Source organism: Ochotona curzoniae, unplaced genomic scaffold (assembly GCF_017591425.1).
Source record: "Ochotona curzoniae isolate NIBS_2020 unplaced genomic scaffold, NIBS_Ocur_1.0 contig_883, whole genome shotgun sequence".
Taxonomy (NCBI): Eukaryota; Metazoa; Chordata; class Mammalia; order Lagomorpha; family Ochotonidae; genus Ochotona; species Ochotona curzoniae.
In genome coordinates, this window is record NW_024466599.1 from 55,550,002 (window position 1) to 55,575,621 (window position 25,620).

Here is a 25,620-nt window from a genome sequence, read left to right on the forward strand (position 1 = left end):
TTGGCTCAGCCTCAGATTAGCTCAGTTCCAGCTTACAAACACACCTCTATTTTACAAAACAAGGTTTTCTACCTTTACCAGTACTTACTATTATTTCATGATACAATTAAATGTCTTAAGTTTAACACATAACTAGTGCTAAGGGACTATACTATTGTGACAATACAGGGGGTGGAAGGTGGGAGGAGAAAATGGGGGAGGAAGAGGAGGGATTAAATCTTTTATCTACAAATATATGTTTTTTACAAGTAAAACTAAGGGGTCAGCATTGTGGAATAACAGTTAAAGCACTGCTTGCGATGCTGACATCCATACGGACCCCCAGCTTGAGTTCCACTGGGGCCCTCACATTCTGGTGGCCTGGGAACAGCAGTGGGAGATGGCCCAAGTGTATGGGCCCCTGTTACTCATGTGGGAGACTCAGATGATGCTCCTGGCTCCTGACTCTGGCCTGGCCCAACACAGGCCACTGCATCCATCTGGGGAGAGAACCAGCAGCGGGAAGATCCCTTTCTCTCTGTGTACCCTGCCTTTCAAATAAATACAGAAATTTTAAAAAAGAAAAGGAAAAAAGAAAGCTGAACAGGAAGACTATTTTGAATATCAAGAGCTATAGGACCGTAAAGCAAGCAAACAAACAGTAGCTCTGGGATGGTTCTCCTACTTCAGAACTCTGAAGAAAAAGGTCTTGGGGAGGCTCTGCAATTATCAGCCCTGCACTGTCTTCCAGTTAACTCACACCAGGAATATCTGTGCAACTGCCAGGCATCACACTGTGCTGGCAAGGAATCTGCAAACATTTCAAATATTTCTCCTTCTTCAGTTGTCAGTACTGGACATATAATTAAGATATTCTTGGAATGACTTTCTCCCAAATCGGAAATTTACAACCTGCCTTCAAGATGACCTAAAAACAAAGGGCAGCTGATTGATCTTCCATATTTACTTATTTTGGGAAGTTGGAATTAGAGGGAAAGACAGATGGCCACAACGGTTTGGACTGGGCCAGCCTAAAACCAGGAGCGAAGAGCTGCATCCAGGTCTCCCAAGTGGGTAGCAGGGACCCAGGCTCTTGGGCCATCTTCCACTGCTTTCCCCAGGCCATTAACAAGGAGCTGGATCAGAAGTAAAATAGCAGGATATGAACCAGATTCCATATGGGCCACTGATATTGCAGGCAATAGCTTTATTGCTGCACCACAATGCCATCTCCAAAAGTTCATGTTTCAATGACCAAAACAAGCAAACACACACACACAAAAAAAACCAAAATATAAATTTTCATAATTAAAATAACAGTGAGGTACGAGTTACATTGATATATACAAAAGTTATCTACCAGGGAAGGAATTATCACGTACCAACAGTGGTTCCTTTTATACCAACATGAAAAGAAACATTTAATTACTTCCACAGCAGGGGTTTTCATAGATGTGATGACTTCCTGTAGGCTATATTTGCCACCTGTTTACTCAGAAAGACCAAAACAAGAACTACGTCTTGCCATCAGGGGAGCGCCAGACTTTCCTTTTCTGTGGGAGTCCTTGTACCAGTCTAGCAGTCACCAGCAGAGACTAACTCAGATAACTCAGATGCTATGAAAAGAGACACACAGTGGAAGCCACTGTGGTTTAAAACTCTTTTTCCTTACAAGAGCCAATATTTATTGCAGTTACAACAAAAGCACAGATTCCAAGGCTGCCATAAGAGCTATGCCCACAGTCTCTGCTTTATGGGAGGCTCAAAGCTACGACCCACCCTCCTGTCCCCACTAAGGTTTTTGTGACTCAGTTTTAGTTCCTCCCAATGTAGATACAATTTACAAATCTTTCTTTGTCATAGCAATGTTATCTACTGTTTGGATTTTTAGGTTACCAGGGGACCAGACCTGTTGACTTAAACAACGGTCAGATTCACATGCAGGACAAAATTGTTCCAAAACCTAAAGCAAGACTTGCCACGATTTGCGTATTCTAAAATACCTATACAATGCAAACACATCATAACATACTCATGTAAACTGCAGAGGCTTGGTGAAGGCATAATCACAAGTTTTCTTCATATTACACAAAAAGGAAAGTAAAAGACAAGATTTAAAAAGACAAATATTGGATTAAACTATCAAATAAAGCCTAGCTCATAAAAAAAAAAAAAACCCACAGCTGTGACCATAACTATGTTGAGCAGCTATTTGAATTTCTGGTCAAAATAGGATGAAAGATCTATTCAAATTCTTGATCATCACCACTGTTGACAAACTTGTAGACGTAAGAGGTAGCAAACTGCAGAAGATGATTTATTGTTATATCATCTGAGTTCCTGCTATATCTCTGTGAGGTGACAGGTCCCTCTCCATTAGTGCAGTTTGGCTAAGTTGTTCTCTTTAAATCACACACGAGGGGCAGGTGTTGACACTAATGGTTAATAATCTAGTGTCACGGATCTACACCTTTCAGCAGCTCTTGACTCCAGCTTTCTCACGGTGCAGACTGAGGCAGCAGCACGGCTCAAGAGACTGAGTTCCTGCTACCCATGTGCAGGTCGCTGGCTGAGAGCAACCCCCGCCATTGCAGGTCTGTAGGAATGAACCAGCCAGAGGGAGCTTTCTCTCTGTCAAGAAATTAAATCCCCGAAGACACAGTTACTTGTTAATTCTAGTAATAGTTTCTTTTCTTCCTTTGACCACTGGCAATGTTGAAATTTTCTTACCACAATGTAAGTTGATCTAAAAATCTATGCAAACTCTTTCACATCAATTGTTTCAGAAACAATTGATGTTTTCTGTTAGGGAGAATTCACTCTATGTAAGAATCTTTTGCTAGGTTTAAATTCATAACAATAAAACTCACTAGAGAACCATTTTAAACATCAATTTTTCCAAAGCAGAACTTCAGCTTTGAATTCCTAATCTTTGTCCGGATGTGTTGATAATAATATATATGTTGCTGGCTGCAACAGCAGGGGCTAGGCCAGAATGAAGCTAGGTGCCTGGAGCTTCCTCCAGGTCTCCCTGTGTGGGTACACGGACCCGAGTCTGGAGCTGGCACTCATATGGCATGCCAGCTTCGCAGAGACTTAAAACTGCTCACATCGGGGGGCCACTCCCTTCTGGTACTCTAATTAATACTATCATATAGCATTTATTGATGTCTGTAGGTTTACTAATATCTAGTAACATTTTCATCAAAACTGGATTATAATAATCTATGCTCTCTATCATGTTGACTTATTAATGTGTTTATTATTTTATTTGCTTTTCTAGTTCCTACCAAAAGGTTTTCCATAAGCTGGTGAACTTCAGTTCTGCATTCCTAACTGCTTGATTGCCCTGCTTTGATACTAAGAGAACTTTGACGTACATTTTGTTCTTGAAGCTTTATAATATTCAAGCCCCTTTCTTGGTGGAATGGGCCTCTTCTGCTAAGGTGTTGAGACAGCTTGCTGGTTTCACAGGTTTTTTTGGATAATATTTTCAGATGAGATATATAGGCAAAAATATAGGTGAATGGTGTAACTCTCAAATCCAAATAGCAGACAATTTTGTTGCCTAATTTCTAATCTTTTTAAGCTTCTATGTCTGTCTCAAAGATCTAGTAATTTTCAAATTTTAAGTAAAAATTTTTCTATTATGAATGAGTGTAAAGAAAAATATCTGTCAAAATTAAATCTCCTTAAACATAAACTATTAAGGTAATTATAGGCCTAATGATACTAGAAATTGGAATTTTTAAAATTTAGATAATTGGGGGGACTGGTATAGTGGTGTAGTAAGTTAAGCCTCCTCCTGTGGGATCAGTATTGCTTTTGGGCATTGGTCTGGATCCAAGCTGCTCCATTTTTGATCCAGCTCTCTGCTGGATGCACTTGAGAAAGCAGCAAAAGATACCCCAAGTCCTTGTGACCCTGCAACCATGCAGGAAACCAGGAAGAAGTTCCTGACTTTGGAATGACCCAGCTCTGGACATTGTGACCATTTGGGGAATGAAACAGTGGGTATAAGATCTCTTCCTCTGTCTTTTCTTCTCTTTTTTTTTTAACTCTATATTTCAAAACAAATGTTTTTTAAAAAGTTGGATGATTTTCAATAAAAATGTTTTGTGAAGTCTTTTTCAGGATATGGTTAAAATACTCAGGACTATCAAGACAGATTTTATGAATTTAAGAAGCAAAATAATTTTAAAATCTATAATCATGTATCACTAAAAGCATTTTACTTAGGAAATTGGAGAGGCCTACAGGGATCTTTACAAGCAATTTTATTTAATTATGATTATATTTTGGGGGTAAGAATTCGGTGCCACAGTTAATTCGCTGCTTGGGATACCTGCCTCTTGTATCAGATTCTAGTTCTGGCTCTGCTTCCAATTCTACACTCTGGGAGGCAGCAGGTCAGATGATTCACATATTTATGTTCCCAACATCTCTTGGGTTTCTGGCTCTTGGCGTCAGTCAGACCATGCCCTGGCTTTTGTGGGCACTGGAGTAGTGAACTGGTGGTTGAGACTTCTGTCTTATTTTGTCTTTGTCTGACTTTCAAATAAATTGTATTTTTGAAAACATAAGACAGGAGGAATAAAGGATAGATACAATATTTAGGGCCGTGTAGGGCCGTGTAAATGAGGGGGAGGAGACCTAATGTAAAATCATAATAATACATAAAAAGCAGCCGTTACATTTCTATGTTCATAGAAAACCTACAGGGAAAAAGAGCAGATGAAACCAAACCACAATACTAAACAAGGATTTTTGTGTTTTTCATGTGCACGAAGCAGTTTTGTCATTAAGCTGAGTTTCACTAAAAAAATAAAGACAGTGTACAATAACATCACCCTATGTGGATTGATTCACTAGGAAAGTAACCTGGGCTGTATCACATTTCCAGCACTAAGTTCTCTCTGGGCAAGCAGATATGCTGCGATAAGAAAATTTCATTCTAGTAAATTTCTCAATGATTGCGTTTTATAAATATCTACCCCCATAACCACTTGGGTTTATCTCTAGTCATTTGCTTTGAAACACTCTTTGGGAAACTCAGACATCAAGCCATGAACATTCAGCACTCATTCAGATCACTAAGAGTTTATGAACCTTCCCAAGGTCTTATGACAAAATTTAAATGACATATATACCATAATGTTATAAAATTAATAAAGAGGTTCTCTCTCTAGTGTCAATGAAGGACAGTGTGGGGATTCATTTTGGTTCCTTTCCCCAATCTTGCTGAAATGAAAATTTCATAAATAACAAGTTTTGCTCTTTGAAAATACAAGTTTATATTCTGAACTTTGGTCAGATGGTTTTGTATCTTTGGGCAATGTATAGACCCAGACTTTCTTTACATCATTTTACTTGCATCCATTTTTAGCATGGATCAGATGCTAAGTTGACATGTAAATTACACTCTAAAGCTGAAAGCTTAATTTGGGGAGATGGTGGTAAACAAAAAATTCTTAGCACCTCTGATTGCATTTGGATTGAAAAGTAGCTTCTAAAATGTTCTCATTTAAATATAATTTTTGGATACGTATGTGCTCTAGAATGTGGTGACTCATTTTCCTCCAATCAGTAAAATCACTGAATGTTGGCAAGAGCCAAATCTGCACTCAAGAAGGGCAATTTGCCATGTAGAGAATGCAGCCAGTCTAAGATGCCAATATCATATTCTTACCTTGAACCTATGAGACCAAAGTGATTGTTTGTCTATTCAAAATGCTAAATAGGTTTCTCAGACCTACTCCTTGGGCAATCATCCTAAAACCTTAGAAATGATCTTTACTAATATTCCTAGTTCCATCCAAATTTTTAATTATACTCATTTAAATACTAGAATAAGTGTGTTCATCCTCAATTTGCACATTTCATGATGGAAATAAAATCTTTTGATCACTATTCATCATACAACAGTAGAAAGGTGCAAAGTCAGTAGCTCTGATTTTGAAAGATTCAAAATTCTCATTCTCTCCCAATGTTAAGAAGGGAGGCCTCCTCTTGCACTCTCATAGCAGAGCCAAGCCTTTCCTGCGGCACACACAGCTAAGTGCTCAGACACTGATGCCTGCCACGTGCCTCTGCCAGCCCCAGCTCAGAAACAAAGGAAAAACGTCCACCCACAGCACATGTTCATAATAATAATTGGGACAAAGAGTTGTTAAACACCTTTTCTTCATAAATTACTGCATTTATGACAAATGCCGACTTGTGCACCACACAGAATTGGTTAAAGCAAGATTTTTTCCTGCATGCAGTGTCTGTTAGTAAGGGAACATTTTGAGCAACTTGTGTTTTCTTTCTTAACAAATCTTCCTTAGGTGTGTCTTTGTTTTGGTGTGACAAGTGCAGCTTTAAATGACCATTATAGTTTAGATCCATTATACCTTTATTCAGTTCTTTACTGTAAAGTATTATTTTTTTATTTGAAAGGCAGAGTTAGAGAGAGGCAGAAAATGTCCCATCCGCTGGTTCACTCCCCAGATGGCCACAAAAGGTTCATTTCCCAAATGGCCACAACAGAGCTGGTGAGCATTAGTGAAGTAGAAGTCCAGAATGGATCCAGAGCTGGAATAGCGGCACTCACATATGGGATGAGGATTCCTAAGCAGTGCTTTACTCACTGTGCCAAATGCCCACTTCTACACTACTTTTTAAGGAAAAGTTGATAGTGATTATTGGCTCCATGCACCAAGTCCATTGCTGCCTGACAGTAAATTGAAGTAATAATAATAATAAAAATAATAAAATAAAAGGAGGTTGGTAAAAATGTATCCTCATTGTATTCACCCAGTATTTAGTATATTAAACTTCTATTCATTAACCAAATAATTGTCTCTACTCACTTGGTTATAATATTTGGAATTCAAGCTAGAGAGAATGATTTAATATCAAGTCCTAAAATGCAATGATAACAACCCATGGTTCCAAAAATATCTGCTCAAAGAAAATCTTGATATTACTAGCAAGCATCACATTGTCAGTCCCACATAATATAAAGCATCAATTGAAGTCCCCTAGGGAAAGAGTTCACTAGTCTAGAAAATACAATAAGCCTCCAAATTTGGACATAAACGCACATTTCAGTTTTCTATTCAACACTCTGATTTTGTGCTGGAAAATGGGTGAGAATCAATTTTAAGTTTGGCAAAATTTGGCTCTTACTATAGAAAATGAGCATCAGAAATGGCATTTCTTGGTTTCTGGGTTATTGAATCTTTTTTTTTTCCAAAAGATAAAGCTATGAAAACATTTTCATAGGTGAATCAAAAAGTATATTTTAAAATCAGCAAATAGTTAGTTTTTTCCACTAGTCTTAAGATCTTCAAATTTCTTTCCAAACGCTTATAAAGGACCATAAAAAGAAAGCATACTAAGGTGATGGTATAAGTGACAATGCTATTAAAGTATTAACTATTGGAAACAATATTATGTTAAATATTATAACTGAAAATAAAACAAAATTCTACTGTATGTTCATTCTCTCACCTTATAAAAAGCTATTTCTCTCATCTTAAAAGATTCTCTACCGTTACCCCAATTCACCTTCATATACCACCTGATTCCTTTCTTCATTAGCATCTCAAATTTGTCCAGACCCAAATGTGTAGCTTTCTCCTGGTGAATCAGGTCCCTCCAGTCTTCTGTGTGTCTATTAGCAGCAACTCCACTTTTTCCCTTGCTTGTAAAAGCTGAAGTCATTACAGGAGGTGACAAAGCCCTGTGTGATCCTTCCCCTGTGCCTCCTGTGTTCTGCTGGCATCACTCCAGCTTCCTCTTTGCCTCTGGAGCACACCACGTATGCTCCCATGGCCAGTGGTTTGTGACCATTTTCCTGCTGCCTGCAATGTTCTTACCCTCTACCATTGCTTAGGCCATTCCTCTCTCTCCTTGAAGGAGACTGTAACATACTGTATTTTAAAATTACATGGTATAAAATTACCTTGTGCTAAATTGTGCTAGGTGCAGTAAAAATGCAAAACAACTGATATGAAATGTAAACCAAATGACCCATCACTGATTCTACGTAAATTGCCATTTTTCCATAGTAATCACAAAATGTCAAAAATGTCTGTAATACTGATCAAAATTACATGGCAAAACACTCCGATAAACATGTGAGAAGTTCAACAACATACTACTCCAGTAAAGTCAACTTTTATAAGTAGGTAAATGAAAAAAATAAATACCATGCTATTGCAAAAAGGGTTCAGTTAGAATTAGATGATAACCAAAATTATATTTGAGCATATTTGTCATTAGTACTCAGTAAATTATGTATGATATTTACAGTCTCATTTGTGATAATAAACTGCTTCATGAAAGGGAACTCACTTCAGATTAAATGTATCATATTCAATGGAAGACTTTGCCACCGCAGGGATCATATAAAGAAATCCAAGGTGTTCATTATCATGTATTATTTTGATAATTTGCAGAGGATCACAAATGTTGGCCTTAATGACTTCATCCACGTCTTGGAAATTGTACTTAGGATAAGTGGAAGATCTGGTGCTGAAGAGACCTCTCCTTCCAATTCCAGTACGTGGCAGCTTAGAAGGGGATGGGGAGAATGACTCATCAAGGTGTTGATGGACCTACATAAGAGCCAATTTTCATAAGAATTAGAATTTACACTCAGAAAAAGTGAAGAAATATTAGCCTCAGTAACTAATTGCTATACTGCATGAAGTTTTGGAACTGAAAAATTTCAAACTGTTGGCAAATCATTGTATCCATCTGGGGAGTCAATCAACAGATGGAAGATCTCTTTCGCTATCTCTCCCTCCCTCACCCTCCACCTGCTGTAACTGATAAATCTTGAAAAAAAAACACTTTTTATTTAAAAAATTTAGAATACTTGTAGCATTTCTTTCTAAGAATGTATGCTACAAATTAATAAACAAATATCTTCCTTAGTTATCAAAAAGTCCTCCCTTTCTTCCTTTAAGCCCTTTGTAATTTGTTTAATTTCCTAGGAAATCCAAATGGTTAAATTTCCAAAATCCACACATATTTACTCTCTTCTCAGAATAACTTCTCTCTTCATTTCCATGGTATATCCCTCTTTCTTAAATCTCTCTCTCTCTCTTAACTTTTTACTTTACTCTTCCCCGAGTGCCAGTTACAACCAAGAGAAATAAATCACAACTCAACATTCATTTTCAGCATCCCCCTCCCCTCCCAGAGGCCCAGACAATTTCTCTCCTCTTCTTTCATTTGAAGCTCTTACTGTTCATTTTATGCTGAACTTATTTAGGGCCGATTAAAACTTTTCTGGATATATTTAAGACATACCTCTCCACTTCACAGAAACCACATTGAAAAGTTAAGAAGTTCTATGTAACTTACCATCTGATTGCAATCTTTTAAAGATGCTCTGTAGAGTGAGCTGCCTGCCATCAATATTGCTTCTCTTGCCTCACCTCTGTTTACCTCTACTCACTCAGCTCCTGAAGATAGTTTTTCCTCCACTGAGCCTCTCTCTGACCATCAGCTATTCCTTTTTTTCAGCTCTTCACAATTTCCTTTCTATCTTTAGTGATAAGTCAGTGCTGTTACCATGCTCCATCATATCTGACTGTCCAATTGTTCCCCTATGCGCCTCCAGCCTATGAAATCCTTGAAGACAGAGGCTATTCTGAGCATTGCATTACTAGCACTTAGCTCAATGTCCAAAGCCCAACTAGCAGCCAGATGTTTAATGTGAATCACCAAAGATCTCTTTGGCTCAAAACTCAGAATAGGGGCCAGTGTTGTGGTGTGAAGCAGTAGGTTAAACCTCCACCCAAGGTGCTGACATCTCATATGGGTGCCAGTTCAGCTACTCCACTTCCACTCCAGCTCCCTGCTAATGAGTTAGGGAAAGCAGTGGAAGATGGCCCAAGTACTTGGTCCCCTTTACCCATGTGGGAGACCTGGAAAAAGCCCTTGGATCATGCCTACTGGGTTCGGCCTGGTCTAGCCCTGACCATTGAGACTCTTAAAGGGAATGAACCTGCATATGGAAGATTCTCTTTCTTTCTCTCCCTCTCTTTTCCTGCCTCTCCACCTCTCTAATTCTGCCTTTCAAATAATTTCTTAAAAACTTCATATATATGTATATATATAGTTACATATATGTTATGTTTCATATTTAAAGATATATAAAGTATTCACACACACAGACATGCATGCACACACAGAGTAACCTAGGCTCTATTCTGACCTTTACTGCACTTTCATTTTCTCCCAGCTTTGTTCCTTTAATTATCCTCAGATATTCATATAAAGCCAAATTCTCATGATTTCTCCCCAGACAGAAGTATCATATGTTGCAAGCAACTTTACCAATCTATGATTCTCAGAGGCTACAAAAATTCTTTTTTTTTTCTTAAAGAATTATTTTTACCCAAAAGGTAGATCAAATTTATTGAGAAAAAGAGAGCTAGAAAGAAAAATCTCGGGCTTGGCACAGTGGCCTAGTGGCTAAAGTCCTCACCTTGAACACACTGGGATCCTGTATGGGTGCCGGTTCTAATCCCTGCTTCCCATCCGGCCCCCTCTTGTGGGCTGGGAAAGCAGACGAGGACGGCTCAAAGCCATGTGGGAGATGTGGAGAAAGTTCCTGGCTCCTGGCTGAGGGTCGGTGCAGTACCGGCCATTGCAGTCATTTGGAGAGTGAATCATCGGATGGAAGATATTTCTCTTTGTCTCTCCTCCTCTATATATATATCTGACTTTGCAATAAAAATAAATAAATCTTTAAAAAAAAAAAAGAGAAAACAAAGAAAGAAAGAGCTTCTACGCATTAGTTTACCCGAATGGCTGCAACAGCTATTGCTGAACTTATCTGATGCCAGGAGCTTCTCCAGGCCTCCCACATAGGCGCAGGGCCTCAAGGCTTTAGGCCATCTTCCACTGCTTTCCCAAGTCACAAGCAGGGAGCTGGATGGGGTGAAGCAACTGGGATACCAACCGGCACCCATGTGAGATCCCAGTGCTTGCAAGGCGAGGATTTAGTCTCTGAGCCATTGTGCTGGGCCCCAAAGATTGTCTTTCTAGCTGACTCAGTCTCAAATTTTACTGTCCTTCCCCACAATTTTTAAGCTTGCATTGTTGGTTAAAAAAAAAAAGGTGAAAATTAATATGACATTTGAGACCAAAAAATTACGAAAATTGCAACAAAATTATAATTTTATAGCAATAAAATTATGAAAAATTGTAACAATTATGAAAAATGATAACATTTAAAATACTGCTATGTCTTCAGGAGCTCAGAAGAGACTGTATAGATTTCAAAAGTTTCGTTTATGATTTTCCTTCATTGTGCAAATGTTCCTTAAATAAGATGAAGTGAAAATATATTTCCCAAACTCATACATAACCTTCCAGAAAATGATACTGCTAATGTTCTTGTGAGCTTAAAAGCCCATTAAACTAAAAATAAAAGCATCAGTTAAGTTTTTTTAACAGTATACCTCTTTTCTTTTCTCAGCGTCTCGGTACTCAAGAAGCTGTGTAGATAAACTGATAGAAGGTCTTTCTGCAGTGCTTAGTGAAGGTTTCTGGAGTCCACGAGTCCTTAACCGAACTCGGTTCTGTTCGAATATATATTCCGGCTTCTTATGATCTTGGTAGACTTTTAGTACTGGCTTTATGGAACAGAGATACATATTAATCTCTTTAACATTACAGCGAGTTTATCTTATTCTTCATTATTTTTGAATTTTATTCCCGTCAGAAATTTATCCCAGGACCATTTCCCTATCAAAGCCAAAATCATACATCAAACTATGGTTAGCAGACCTATTGGTAAATACAATATGTATCATATAATATATAAATATAACATATATTGCTATATATAATATATATTTCTTAACTTAGTTTCCATTACTTCTGTATTTTACCAACAAACATTTGCAGAACTAAGGTTATCATAGAAAAGGCTCAATAGCTTTAAATTATACATATTTTAATTGTCTATTAAAAGCTTCCCTTATTCACTAACATCACCACCACAGGAAGGCACATGTTATCCTCCCACCATTACAGCACTAACTGAAGATTTTAAAATTGACAATGTCTTAACCTAATCTAATTTCAAATTATGGCAACAGAAACCCACCTCTTAACATAATAAACTAGCTTCTAAGTAGCATAGTATGACAGTTAATTCCCTTTATATTAGATGAGAAAAGGTCCTGAGAGTATGTCAATTTTTTTGAGTAAATTCCTTTGGTTTTGGATAAAAATCTCTATTGAGTCACTTACTGAGGAAAGAGAAAATTAAATTAGTGTGAAAGGACTGACCTGGAATGGAGACCAGTATTACACAGTAAGAAGGAGGAGAAGACATAGAGATTATTCATTCAGGAAATGCTTAGGATAATTTCTCAGAGACTAAGCAATGATCTGTAATCATGATTTAAGACAGATATTTTTGCATAACTGTTGCCGCCCTACAGTGACACTAAAATGACGAGGAATTTCAAGGGCCTGGCAAAACAGGAAGTGCCACCGCAACCAGCACACACAACAAATGAACAAACGCACAAACGAGCCAACCAAAAGCTGAAGGAAAAGAAGGGCAAACAAACGAAAAGGGGAAGGCGAATCAAAAGGGGTTCAATGCCAAGAGCGGGCTGCTTATTTACAGTTCTCCACCTATCACTTCTCCCTGTGGGTCCACATGGTGCTATCTGATAGGCCAGCAGTCGCGGGGGTGGGGGGCATTAGCCTATTCCTGTGACTTCCTGTTTGCCTGCTGGTGGGACAAATCCCGCATCCTGGCCCTTGGCCAGCCGCCATCTTGTGACTGCATAACATACACGTGGGGTCAGCTGCTCCCCACACAGAACCCTCTTCTGAAACTTAACAAAATAATTGTGTTTGCAAAAACTGGTTGAGAGTAGGAAGAGAAGAAATGGTATTAAGGGAGAACGGGGGTGAGAAAAGTGTGGTTGTCTTCTTGGAACTGCACTTATGGAATGCACAAAATAGTATCAATTCATTTTTTAAAAGATTGGGTTTGTCAGTTTACATTTTTAAATGTAAATCCTACACTTTAATGCAAATCCTGATGTAAATTCCTAAACAAATCCTACACATTTCTATTTATAAGAGATATAACTAAAATACAAATGCACAAATAGGTTACATATCATAACATACAATTATTTGTGAAAGATGCTGATATTCTAATGCCAAATAAACTATCAATTTCAAGCATTATTAGCAATAAAAAGGTCACTTTGTGAAAAAAGGATTAAATTCACTATGAAGATATGAATTTTCAGTTTACATCCCTCCAACAATATGACACATGAAAACAAGTTATAAAACAGGATCATTAAACCAAAAACTTATAAACATCTGCATCAGAACTAAGGGGCAGAGCTCCTCCCATACCTTTCAAAACCAAGCAAGTAATGACAATCCATCAAATTGTCTTAGTGTTGAGGAAACAGAAAGAAAGAAAAAAAAAATCAGCACAATGGCCTTGAGAAACCTGGAACTTTCCAACAGACATTCAGAGGAAATTATATACGGCAGGAAGAACTTAGACTAACAGTGGATGCTATGCGGGTGCTGCAAATTACAATCAGGGTCTCTGCAGCAGCCGGAAGGTGACAAAGCAGCTGAGGTCCTTCAGGCTTTCGAACTTGTGAACACAAACACTCATCCTCCGGTAATATCCCACACTGGAAAACAACTAAAAGCAACAGAATCCTGAGCTGGGCAGAGGCTGGACAAAGTGAAAAGATAGGCCAGAAAGAGCTGTGAGGAAAGGAGCAGGGCACACAAATCTCACAGAGAGCACACAGCCATCTTCACAATCCATTAGCAAAACAACAGATGAGAAAATTCTAATACTCAAAAATGATTTTACCCACCTCTCTCAAGAAAAATCACAGTAAAACTAACATCACTCTACAAATGTGTTGTAGTAATAACCAACAGGAGTGTAGTCAATTTTTACCCTAAGTTACCTTAATCAAAACGGAATATGGAAAAAAACACAACCCTACAGTTAGTACAAATGTGCTTCAATGAAAATTTATAACATGCTATTTCAAAGTGACCTAAACATTCATGATACTAAAAATAAAATGGAATTAGAAAAACTCATGAACAAAATGATTAAAGGGAAAATTTAGATGTGAAATAATTTGATTTTTCATGTTGCAAGGACACACCAAATATTGGGGATAGCAATCCAGAAAGCCTCATTCTGACACATAGTCTAGTAAAAGTGTTTGAAAAAGAGTTTTGGAATCTAGGTAAGAAGTACAAAGGTGCTTGCAAAGAAGAGACTATCAAATTGTCACTAGATTTTGTAAGTAGTATTGTATGTTGAAAGAAAATGTAAAGAAAGAAATCATAAGTCAGGGATCTAATATCCATACAAATGATTATTAAATATAAAAGTTGCAAATTGTTTTTTGCAATAAGTGAATATGCAAGAAGTCAGGGAAGAACATGCTATATATGGAATATACAGATAATAAGTACTTGAAAATGTGTTCTACTGTCATTTAGTATTTCATATGTGAAACTACGTAAATTGATTACTGGTGCCCAGATCTTTCATATCCTTGTTGATTTACATAAGATATTGAATTTTTTTCTATAATTGCAGATTCGTTTATTTTCCTTGCAATTTCTATCAGGTTTTACTGCACATAAGTGGAAGCTGTTGCAGCATGTCCTCAATGTTCAAGGTTGTTGTGGTCCCTTCACATGTTGACTCACTTACTGCAGTGAAATGACCTTTCTCATCCCTGAAATAATCTTTATTCTGAAGTCTGTGTTGGCTAACAAATCCTTCCATGAAGGGAGTTCAGAAAATATGGTCCTTTATGCTTTTGTTAACCTCCCAGAACTTAGTGTTTAGTTTTGTGTGGGGTCCAATTCTATGTTTTCCTTACTTATACTACTAGTTTTTACAATATTATTCATTAAGTATTTTATTCTTTTCCCCATTGAGCTTTTCATGTAACCTCTGGCATATGTGTTTACCAACCACTATAGATCTTTCTTCCGAGTATTTTATGCTGTCCTATTAATACTGTTCTAATTACTTAATTACTAAATCTTGACTTTATAATCTTGATATCTAGCAGGCAAGTCAACACCTTTCTATTTTTTTTTCTAGATTATATACGTAATTTATAGACCTTTGTTATCTATATATTTGAGAATATTACATAGGTTCAAGAAATAACCTCTGGAATGTAAGATTCCCTAGGACTGAGTTAAACTGTGATCAATGATTTTTATATTTTATTATATATTTTATATTATTTTTATACTATTTTATATTATTTTATACTGATATTATTATTATACTGATAGGTGCTTTCTGTGAGTATGGCAGAGCTTCATTTAGGTCTTTGTATATCCCACTCAGGCTTCATATTTCTTTATGTTCAGATAAAAGTATAACTTTAAAATAGACACCATTGGAGACTGGCAGCAATTCAGAACTGTTGAACTATCAAATCCACTTGAGCAGGACCCTTAGAGCATGCCCCACGTCGGGGACCTGGGATGGTTGGGAGGCTGGGTAGGACTTCTCCTTTTATCTTCCCCTTACTCCAGATACAGAAAAAAATAATAATAATGTAGAAACAAACAAAAGATAAATGTCATTTCCAATAAAACGTGTCAATATAGTTGGAAAATAACATTGGAAAACCCAACAATTTACACATATTTTACACAAAACATGAATAAATGCCAAATGTATTGGAAATATAAATGTAAATGTTGATACCATACAATCATTAGAATGAAATACAGTTAAATATCTTTATTAAATTTCATACAGAATAGGGATTTCTAGTTGCAATTCAAAAAAATATTAAGTTTTATTTGAGAGTTTTGCTGCCATAGTACCGACGTAGCCATTTGAAAAGGTCTTCATGTACTGAAAACTTAAGGAAATGAGTAAATATATAAAGATATTGTTAGCAACCATGCTTTCACTATGGAAGGGAGAAGGACGAATTCATAGAGTTTGTACTGAAATTAGAAGTGCTACTCTACACACACATGCATGCACACACATACACACTCCTAGCTCTATATATTGGAAGTTCTAAAAGCAGTATGTAGAGCAGTGACGTATGTAAACAGTAATCATGTTTTGGGTTCTAAATATCATTTCCCAGTTCAAATAATGCCTAGATCCATGGCGGTGGCATGGAAAAATGCAAATTAGCCTTAAACATCTTATTGTATACACAACAAGGAAGTCTTTAAAACCGTTTTGGTAATATGTCAAAAATACCCAGGGCCTTGAAGATAAGACCCTAAATGGATTTAAGCATCAAAATGAAAAATTACAGTTATGAAGTAGAATTTTGAGCTCTTAATAAGATATACATCCATGCTAACATTCTGAAAAAAAGTACTTAAAAGAGGAGGAGATAAAGGTGTTCTCTGTAAAACAATGCTATCTAATAGGTGCAGTATTCGATTCTAATGACAGAATTAGAAAACTAATTGGTTGACATCTCTGATATAACATTTGCTCTAGGTAAGTATTGATTGGCCTAGGAAATATTTGACCAAGGAGGCTAAACTCATTTTTGTAAAAGAGTTTTAGGGAGCAAGACATTTGCACAATGCCAAATTATCACCCACAGATTATATATTAATTTGTCCCCTAAACCAAATGTTTAAACTAAGCAAACATTAGCAGTCATCACCTTAACTAAATGTTTTCACTAAGCATCATGAATAGTGAGACAACACAACGTTATACACTTCCTGAGATGATAAAGTTTGCCAGAACTATCACTGTGAAGCAATCTTGGTAACAAAGGCTTTTTAGGTCTCCAGACTTAAAGGAGACAGAGAAATAAGTTAAATGATACCATGAATAAACAATCAGACAAATCCAGAATGTGTAATATGCTACAACACAGTCCTGGACTCTTTGGTGAGATGGCATTAATAATATTAGTTGCAGAACTCTTTTAAACCAAAATGAGACTGAAGAGACATAAATAACTACCAAATGCAACATATTAACACTAATTAGGTTCTTGTTAGGGGTGAAAAGTTGCAAATACATTCCAAAAATACTTGGAGAAATTTCAGTGTGGAGTAGATTTTTAGATCACATTATTTCTAGAGTTTTAAATGGTCCCAGGTGTGAACACAGTATAATATGAAAATAATTGTTGTTCCTCATGGAATTGCATGTCAAAATATTTAAGAGTAAGGCATCATGATATTTGAAATTTAAACAACAAAGAAACAAGCATGAGTACATATAGAGAGAAATATAAAACAAGTATGACAAAAATACACAATTCTTGAACCTAGATGGAAGATATATACATATTCATTGTACTTTTGCCTTTTCTGTGCATTTCCATTTTTTATAATGAGAAGTTGAAAGAAATGAGCCTTTTAAAGCAAAGTGGTGAGCATACTAAAAATAATATAGTCATATTCATCATAATGGTGATCATTTATGGGACAAGAAAAGGGACATTAAAGCTGGACAGGGTATAAAAGGTGTTTATCTGCACATGCAACATACTCCTTTAACAATATTAAAACAAAGTGACTAAAATGCAATGCTACAAGTTTGGATACAAGTGCTTGTTTATTTTATTTTCCACCATAATTTGTGTATATATGAAAATTTCATAATAAACCAGGAATAAACTTAATATTTTATGCTATTGAACAAAATCAATAGCAAACATCAGTTACCTGACATAGTAAAACTTTAAAATCAAGAGCCAGGTGGGGATGGTTGGCCTAGGAGTTAAGATACTCCTGTGCCACATCATAATCCTGGGTTTGATTCCTGACTCCGAGTCATCAGAAGGGACCCAGGAAGCATCAGTGATGGTTCAGGTTAACTTGTTCCCAGCTGTCTCCACCAACACCTGGATTGCATTCCCAGCTCCCATCTGCAGCTGGTTCTGACCATTGCAGCCATGGGAGTTTACTGTTATCTAAGACACACACACATTCACTCTCAAGTAAATAAAATAAAAGCAATAACAAAGCCAATTATTTTAACTCTTTTTAAAAGTAGTTCCTAATTGGTTTTAAGCATCTAGAATAGACATTGTTGCGCACGATACAACTGTTGCACAAAATGTTGTGCACAATACATTCTGTGATAACTATTCAACTCTGTCATCACATGACAGCCTTAGATAATATCCAAACAAAAGGATGTGACTGTGATCCAGCCAAACATTACACACACACACACACACACACACACACACACACACACACACACACAAATACTACAGGACTGAAATTGACACATGGGTCATAGTTCACTAGTCTGATTTAAAATATAAAGTAAGGAGCTGGGGGGAGGGCACTATTTTGGTATTATTGCACAATAAGCTTCTGCATGTTATACCACTGTCCAATATGGGTGCCAGTTTGGATACTAGCTGCTCCACTTCTAATTCAGCTTCCCAAAATAAGCTGTAAAAGTAGCAGAAGAGGACCCAAATGCTTGGGCCTCCGCACCCAGGTGGGAGACCAGGAAGAAACTCTGGCTTTGATCAGGGCTGAGTTAGGACGTTGGGGCCATTCAGGGAGTGAATCAGCAGAGAGATCTATTTCCTCCTCCTCTACATGTAACTCTTCCTTTCAAATAAATGAAAAAAAAAATTTAAAAAACAAGAAAAGTAATTGAGATAAAAAGTAATCAGGCAAAATTACCAAAATTTTAATGAACTTTTTTTGTGTAATTTAAAAATAGAAGCATAACCATTAAACATATGTTTAAAAGGATACAGTGGGATTACTGGTTAAAAAATAAATAAAACAGCCATTTTCCTTGTTCTTTAGTAAAACTCAGGAGGGAAACCCAGAAGAAGCTCCTGGCTTCTGACTTTGGATCTTTCTATCACTCCTTCTCTCTCCAACAAAAATAAATATTTTTAAAAAGCCAACGACTAATTCTTTTTTTTTTAAGATTTGTTTATTTTTACTGGAAAATCAGATATACACAGAGGAGGAGAGACAGAGAGGAAGATCTTCCATTTGCTGATTCACTTCCCAAGTGGCCACAATGGCCAGACCTGACCCCTTCCGAAGCCAGGAGCCTGGAGCTTATTCTAGGTCTCCCACACAGGTGCAGGGTCCCAAGGCTTTAGACTGTCCTCAGCTGCTTTCCCAGGCCACAAGCAGGGAGCTGAATGGGAAAATGGGGTTACCACGACAAGAATTGGCACCCCATGTTGATCCTGGAGTGGGCAAGGCAAGGACTTTAGCCACTAGGCTATTGTGCTGGGCCCCCAACTACTAATTCTAAGGGAAAATATTTAGATTTGGAAAAGAGATTTGATAAAATACAACATCTGTTTCTGATAAAATTTTTAATCCAAAAAGAATAAAGAATTTTTAACATCTTAACTACTATCATCATGCTTAAAATGGAAAACACTAGAAATGTTTTTACTAAGAATGCCAGATGTTCACTATGCCACTGTTTTTAAAACATTCTACTGCAATTAGTCAACACAATTAATGTAGTTAAGCACAAATACAGAAATTGGAAAGAAGGTATTAAAACTACTCTTATTATCAAATGATCTTCTTTATCTGAAAAGCATGAGAATAACTCCCCCTCAAAAAAAACACTCAGGAAAAACCAATATACAGAAATAATAGTCTGCAAATAAACTCATAAAATAAGAACCATTTGAGCAATTAAAAACAGAATGCCCCCAAAAAGATTAAATAAGTGAAAATACTGTTTTGTTCTTTGTTTGGAAGACCAATGATGTCAAAAGGGTCAATTTTAGCTTAATCAGGAAGCTTTATATGATTGTAATAAAAATATCAACAAGATGACTTAAAGATTGATAAACTGATCCCTAATTTACACATACAAAAGAAATAGTAGCCAGGAAAGTTCTGGATTGGAGGTGCAGGTGAGGAAGTTTAAAAGATTGAACATGGTTGGGGAGGGCACAGTAACTCAACAGGCTAATCCTCCACCGTGCAACACCAGCATCTCATATGGGTGCCAGTTACAATCCTGCCTGTTCAGCTTCCTATACAGTTCTCTGCTTCTGACCAAGGAGGCCTGTGAAGATTGGCTGAAGTCCTTGGGGCCTGCACACACATGGAAGATCTACAACAGACTCCTTGCTCCTGGCTTTTGATCAGTTCAGTTCTGGCTGTTGCAGCCATTTGGGGATTTGGGGATTGAACCAGCAGATGGAAGATCTGTTTCTCTTTTCTTATCTCTCTGTAAACTTTGCATTTCAAACAAAAATTTTGAAAATCTTACAGAAAAAAAAATTGAACATGGAGAAGAGCAGAAAATGTGTAGTGGTTTAAATATGATTTGGCTCCCACAACTCATGTTAACAGTTAAAGACCAATGTCAAAAAAATTGATGGAGTAAATAAGAAAGGGGCTTGATTCAAGTGTGGTTTCTGAGGGTTAGGCTTTTGCGGGAGGGATTTGATTAGTGTAGGCTGGGGGTTGGGACCCATGATCAAATCATGACAGCTTACCAAAGAGAGACCAAAAAATATAGAAATGGTGGGTGTTTTGTGATTGGATTGTTATTACCCCTTGCTTCTACTTCTGAGGAACTGTTGCATTTCTACTTTGCACTTGTCAGATATTATGGTTAGTGATACATTAAGCCTGTGATTATTGAACTGAAATAATGTTTCTGCCCAAAACAAAACAAACAAAACAAAACAAAACAAAACAAAACAAAAAAACAAGGAAAGGGATTAAGGGAGGCAGGGTGGGAAGAAGGGAGGAAAGTATGGTTATCTTCTAAGAGTTTACCTATGAACTACATGATATCTGTTCTCTTTATATTAATAAAAACTGAAAAGCAAAACAAACAAATAAACAAAGGCAACAACAACACTGGGGTTATTGTCATGGCTTAGCAAATTAAGCCTCTACCTGCTGTGCCAACATTTCAAAAGGGCAACTCTTAGAGTCTCAATTGTTCTACCTCTGATCCAGCTCCCTGCTAATGTACCTAGGAAAGCAGCAGCAGATGGCCTAGGTGCTTGGGCCCCTGCACCCTAGCAGGAGATACAGAGGAGGTTCTGGGTTTGGGTCTAGCCCAGGTTTTAGCCATTGTGGCTATCTGAGAACTCTTCTTCTTTCCTCTATAACTCCACCTTTCAAAAACAAAACAAACAGGACACTGCTTAGGAGGCCTCCATTTCATATCAGAATGCTGCACTTAAGTCTCAGCTTCACTTTCAATTCCAGCTTCTTGTTGATGTGCATCCCAAGAGGCAGCAGCTCAAGTATTTGGGTCATCATGCTTATGAGAGACACATATGGAGCTCTGGCCTCTCATCTTCTGCCCTGGTTAATGCCTTAGCTATTATGCACATTTGGGGAGTAAAGTGGTGAATAGGAGATCTCTTTTTCTATCTTTGTATCTCTCCCTTTCAGATAGAATAAAAATAAATTAAAAAATTTAAAAAGCAGAGACAAAAGGACATGGAGAATGTGACAGCTTCCTGGCTCACCACGGGATCTTCCTTCTGCAGAGGTTCTGCCATCACACCCTCACTAGACCCCAGACTGTGAACCTCCAAAACTGGGAGCCCAACAAGCCTTTCTCCGTTCTAGGCAGCTCCTCTCAGTATTTTAGGTAAGAAGATAAAAAGGTGATGGACAATAAAGGCTATACTGTAGATAGCTGGCTAATATCAGATGCAACAGGCAAGGGAGCCAGAGATTGAGGAAATTTCAGGTAAAGAAACGTGTAAAAGGAGAATAGGAAAAGCAGAGAAAGAGAGGACAGAAAAGGGAGGGAAAACAAGCAAGCCTGGCTCCTAGTTTCCATTAGCCCAGCTGAGGTGGCCATGTAGGGAGTGAACCAAATGGAGGATCTCTCTCTTTTTTCTATGCTACTCTGCGTTTCAAAGTAAACATTTTTTAAAAGAAAACTCTAAGACTAATAAAAATAAAAGCAAGCAACTTAATTTGAAAAGGGACAAAGGTTATGAACAAGTCACAAAATTCACAAAATTAGTAAAATGTATGCCAATGAATGAATAAAAATAAATCTAACCTTATTAGTGAGATGCAAATTGCAACAATACAATGCCACTTTTAATTTGTCAGTCTAGCAAAAGTGAAAGAATTGAGCATCCAGTTTATCAAAGATGTGGATAAGCAGGCTCTCTCCCACAGAGGCAGAAATGTAAACTGTAAAATGCAAATTGATTTAACCTTTCTAAAAGGCAGTAGGGAAATGTCATTCAAAATGAAAAATGTACAAATTCCATGACGTATATAATACGACTTCTAGGAATCTATAGGTGTACAAAGATAAGGTCAATCAATATTGCATTACCTGTAATAGTAAAGTAACAAAAAATAAAACAAAATTAAAAAGGAAGCACCCAGCACTCGCATCATTGAGGCCAGTTAGTGAGTATAATGCTGCTTTGGTATAATCAGGCAGAAAACACAGTGCTGTGATATTAGAAAAGATGCCACCATGTGCATGGATTGGAAAGATTTCTATTTTAACAAAGAGCTCAAAACTGAGAACACAAGAATAAATTCCCATTTGTTAGTTCACCCCTCTAATGCCCACATGGAAGCTCAATTCAGGACTCCCCCCATGGATCACAGGAACCAATCAACCACCACAGCCACTCCTGCTGCCTCTTAGGATCTGCATCAGCAGGAAGCTGGAGTTGGGCGTTGGAGCTGGGTATTGAAATCTTGATACTCCAATACAGGATGTCCCAACCAGGCTTTGTCTGCTGGGTCAAACATATAGCCTTGACAGGTTCCTTGAGGATCATTATAACTATCATATAATCATATATATGCATATGATTATATACACACACACATATATAAGAATTCTTCAGAAAGTTTGTAGGAAAATAGTGTTACCTGATAACTCCATTGTTCCACAACTTTTTGAAGTACTGTTGTATATATGTAAACACATTTGAATAAACATGTAAGAAAAAGAACCTTTAGTAACAGCAAACACCTGAGCATAGGGGTGAACATTTTTAACTTTCGCTTTCTATAGACATGCAAAAAATTTGCAGGATACTAGGCAAGTTGCTTGAATAAAACCATATAACCACAAGTGATATGTGTACTAAAACTTTTAGTACTCCAACATTTAAAAAAAAATCTCATACTAATGAAGTATCCACATGATTCTTAATCCCAGAAAGAAGTTACATACTAGAAAACTTGATTCATCACTATATCTTCCCAGTTCAACAATGCCTACAACTTAACATTCATTGACTAAACGTTCCCAGTATTTGTCACTTCATTAATGAGTTCTTCACTTCCAGATTTTTCTTTCCTTCTCAGTGCATTGAGACTGTGGCAATGACTGCCATCTCCCTCAGCAAAGTTGCTGTTTGCTCTGTCCCTGGAAAGTAGCCACGGTTGCTGGTGTTTCCACTTACCAGAGGCTCCAGTTTGACAGGCTGCTGCCGTCGTCTGGTTCTCTCCTGTGCTCTCGTGATGTGCTTAAAGGTCAGGGTCTGTGTTTCAGCTTGATTTTCTGTGGCTGGCACATAACTCACTCTTCTCCTTGTTTTTACACTATCCTGCCTTGAATACACAGCATGTTGGGCATCATCTTTAGGAGTTTTCAGGTTGTGTTCAGAATTTATGGGCGGAAAATTCATCTTCCCTCTTGGAAGGGATTGAGTCATGGAAAGAAAAATAAAAGAATAGAGAAAAAAATTAGGGAAGGAAGTTCATGGCGGAGGGAGGATTGAAAGATTAAACACAGTTGAATTTACTCATCTCCCTCAAAGAACACCCATCAATGTTACCCGGTCTTTTCAAATTAAAGACTTGAACTAGAAGAATAAAAATTAGGAAGTGAGCTTGAGCTTCCAGAGGCCCTAGAGCTGGGGTGGGAGATAGGAATTGGCATTTAAATCAAGTTCTCCAATGATGCTGATCCAGGATTGTACTGTCCTAGGTTTGGAAGGATGCAAAGAAATACAGTTAGTATTGAAATCAGCGTTGCTCATATTTGAATAGGTAAACATCTCCTGGGGAGCTTGACGTTCAAAAGGCAGTGTGAGGAATACAGCCTAGAATTCAAGAAATCAAAGAGAAAAGAGAACTGAGGGAGAAACCCTGAAACAGTGCTTCTGGAGCTTTAATGTGCAAGAGAATATTACTTAGGAACTTGTTACCAAACATTTTGATTCATACACTTCAAATAGCAGAACATCAGCAGTGTGATCTGTTGTAGCGGTCTTGTGTGCCTCCTTAGCACGCTGCCACTTCAAAACACTGTTCAAAGTAGTATTGTGGCTCAAGAGATCTTGAAGCAGGTATTGACATACCTAACTTCTAAGTAATATTTATGTACTTATATGTAATGTTAATTTTTCAAGTAATTATATTTAAAAACCAAACCAAAGGAATGGGTGGAACTTTCAGTGCTTTTCTTGAACTTATCCTAAACACTATTATGTCAAAACACAATCAATAAATGATTAATTTCTTTCATTTTACTGTTTACTATCATGCCTTGAAAATTCAATGTGTATTTTACAGCTAGAGAACTTCTCAAGACAGAGTAGCTACAAACGTTCACTTTTTACAATGTTGACTAGCACAGGCAGGTCTAGATTTGACTATTCATTATGGGATTCTGAACAAGCCCTAGATACGCTTCCTCACTTCCCATGTCTGAAAAAGAAGAAAAAGAAGAGAAACTGATATTCAGATTAACAGATATTCATTCCTTCCCACTAACTGCCTCTCTAAGACTTTCCCCTTATGGGGCCCAGCGCGGTGGCGCAAGTGGTTAAGGTCCTCGCCTTGCACGCCCCGGATCCCATATGGTCACCGGTTCTATCCCAGCAGCCCCGCTTCCCTTCCAGCTCCCTGCCTGTGGCCTGGGAAAGCAGTCGAGGACGGCCCAAAGCTTTGGGACCCTGCACCCGCATGGGAAACCCGGAAGAGGCTCCTGGCTTCGGACCGGCATAGTATCGGCCGTTCCGCTCACTTGGAGAGTGAATCATCGGACGGAAGATCTTTCTCGGTCTCTCCTCTCTGTATATCCGCCTTTCCAATAAAAAATAATAAAAATAAATCTTAAAAAAAAAAAAAAAAGACTTTCTCTTATGTTTCCGCAAAGCTATGCTGAGTTTCTGGCACAGAAATTGGAGCCGGGTCCCGAGGTTGGGTTCCGCAGGACTCACCAAGTGGGGCTCCAATAGCCGTTTGCGAGGGTCCCCAGAGACAGGGCAACGTCTAAGTCTGGGAGCACAAAGTCAGCTCAAGCCCGAATGTTTCCCGTTGCCTGGCAGCCACCTGGCCTCCCAAAGCTCCCTGCGCCCAAGCGTCTTCTGTCTCCACGGCAACGCTCCAGCTAGACAGAGCTCTTGGTCCAGGAGGGGGCCCTGTAATGGAGCCAGTCAGTATATCTGGAACACCTCCTACCCAGCTGGTTGGTTGAGAGCCTGTTCCCCCTCTTGGGTGCAACTGAGCGCCACTGAGGTGATGTATGCTGCGGGACAGAAGAGTGGTTGTTTATTCCTTCCCTTGCGGACCACCCATGCACATTATCCCAATCTCCTACTAGTGTCTCCTTTGTTTTCTCTCAAGAGGCTTAAGACTGACTTAAGGATCGCTTTGATTTAAGTC

The 25,620-nt window shown here is 37.8% G+C and overlaps 1 protein-coding gene across 1 annotated transcript in view; it reads right to left on the bottom strand.

Moving 5' to 3' along the window:
- The window catches only part of DNAH6 (dynein axonemal heavy chain 6), a 232,916-nt gene extending 209,280 nt beyond the window's left edge, over window positions 1–23,636 (bottom strand). The window contains exons 1-3 of the mRNA XM_040993368.1: window positions 23,412–23,636; window positions 11,448–11,621; window positions 8,323–8,585 (exon numbers count right to left, since the gene is read on the bottom strand). Coding sequence (XP_040849302.1) covers window positions 8,323–8,585; window positions 11,448–11,621; window positions 23,412–23,636 — 662 coding nt within the window. The remainder of the gene's footprint in view (window positions 1–8,322; window positions 8,586–11,447; window positions 11,622–23,411) is intronic.
- Between the last annotated feature and the right edge of the window lie 1,984 nt (window positions 23,637–25,620).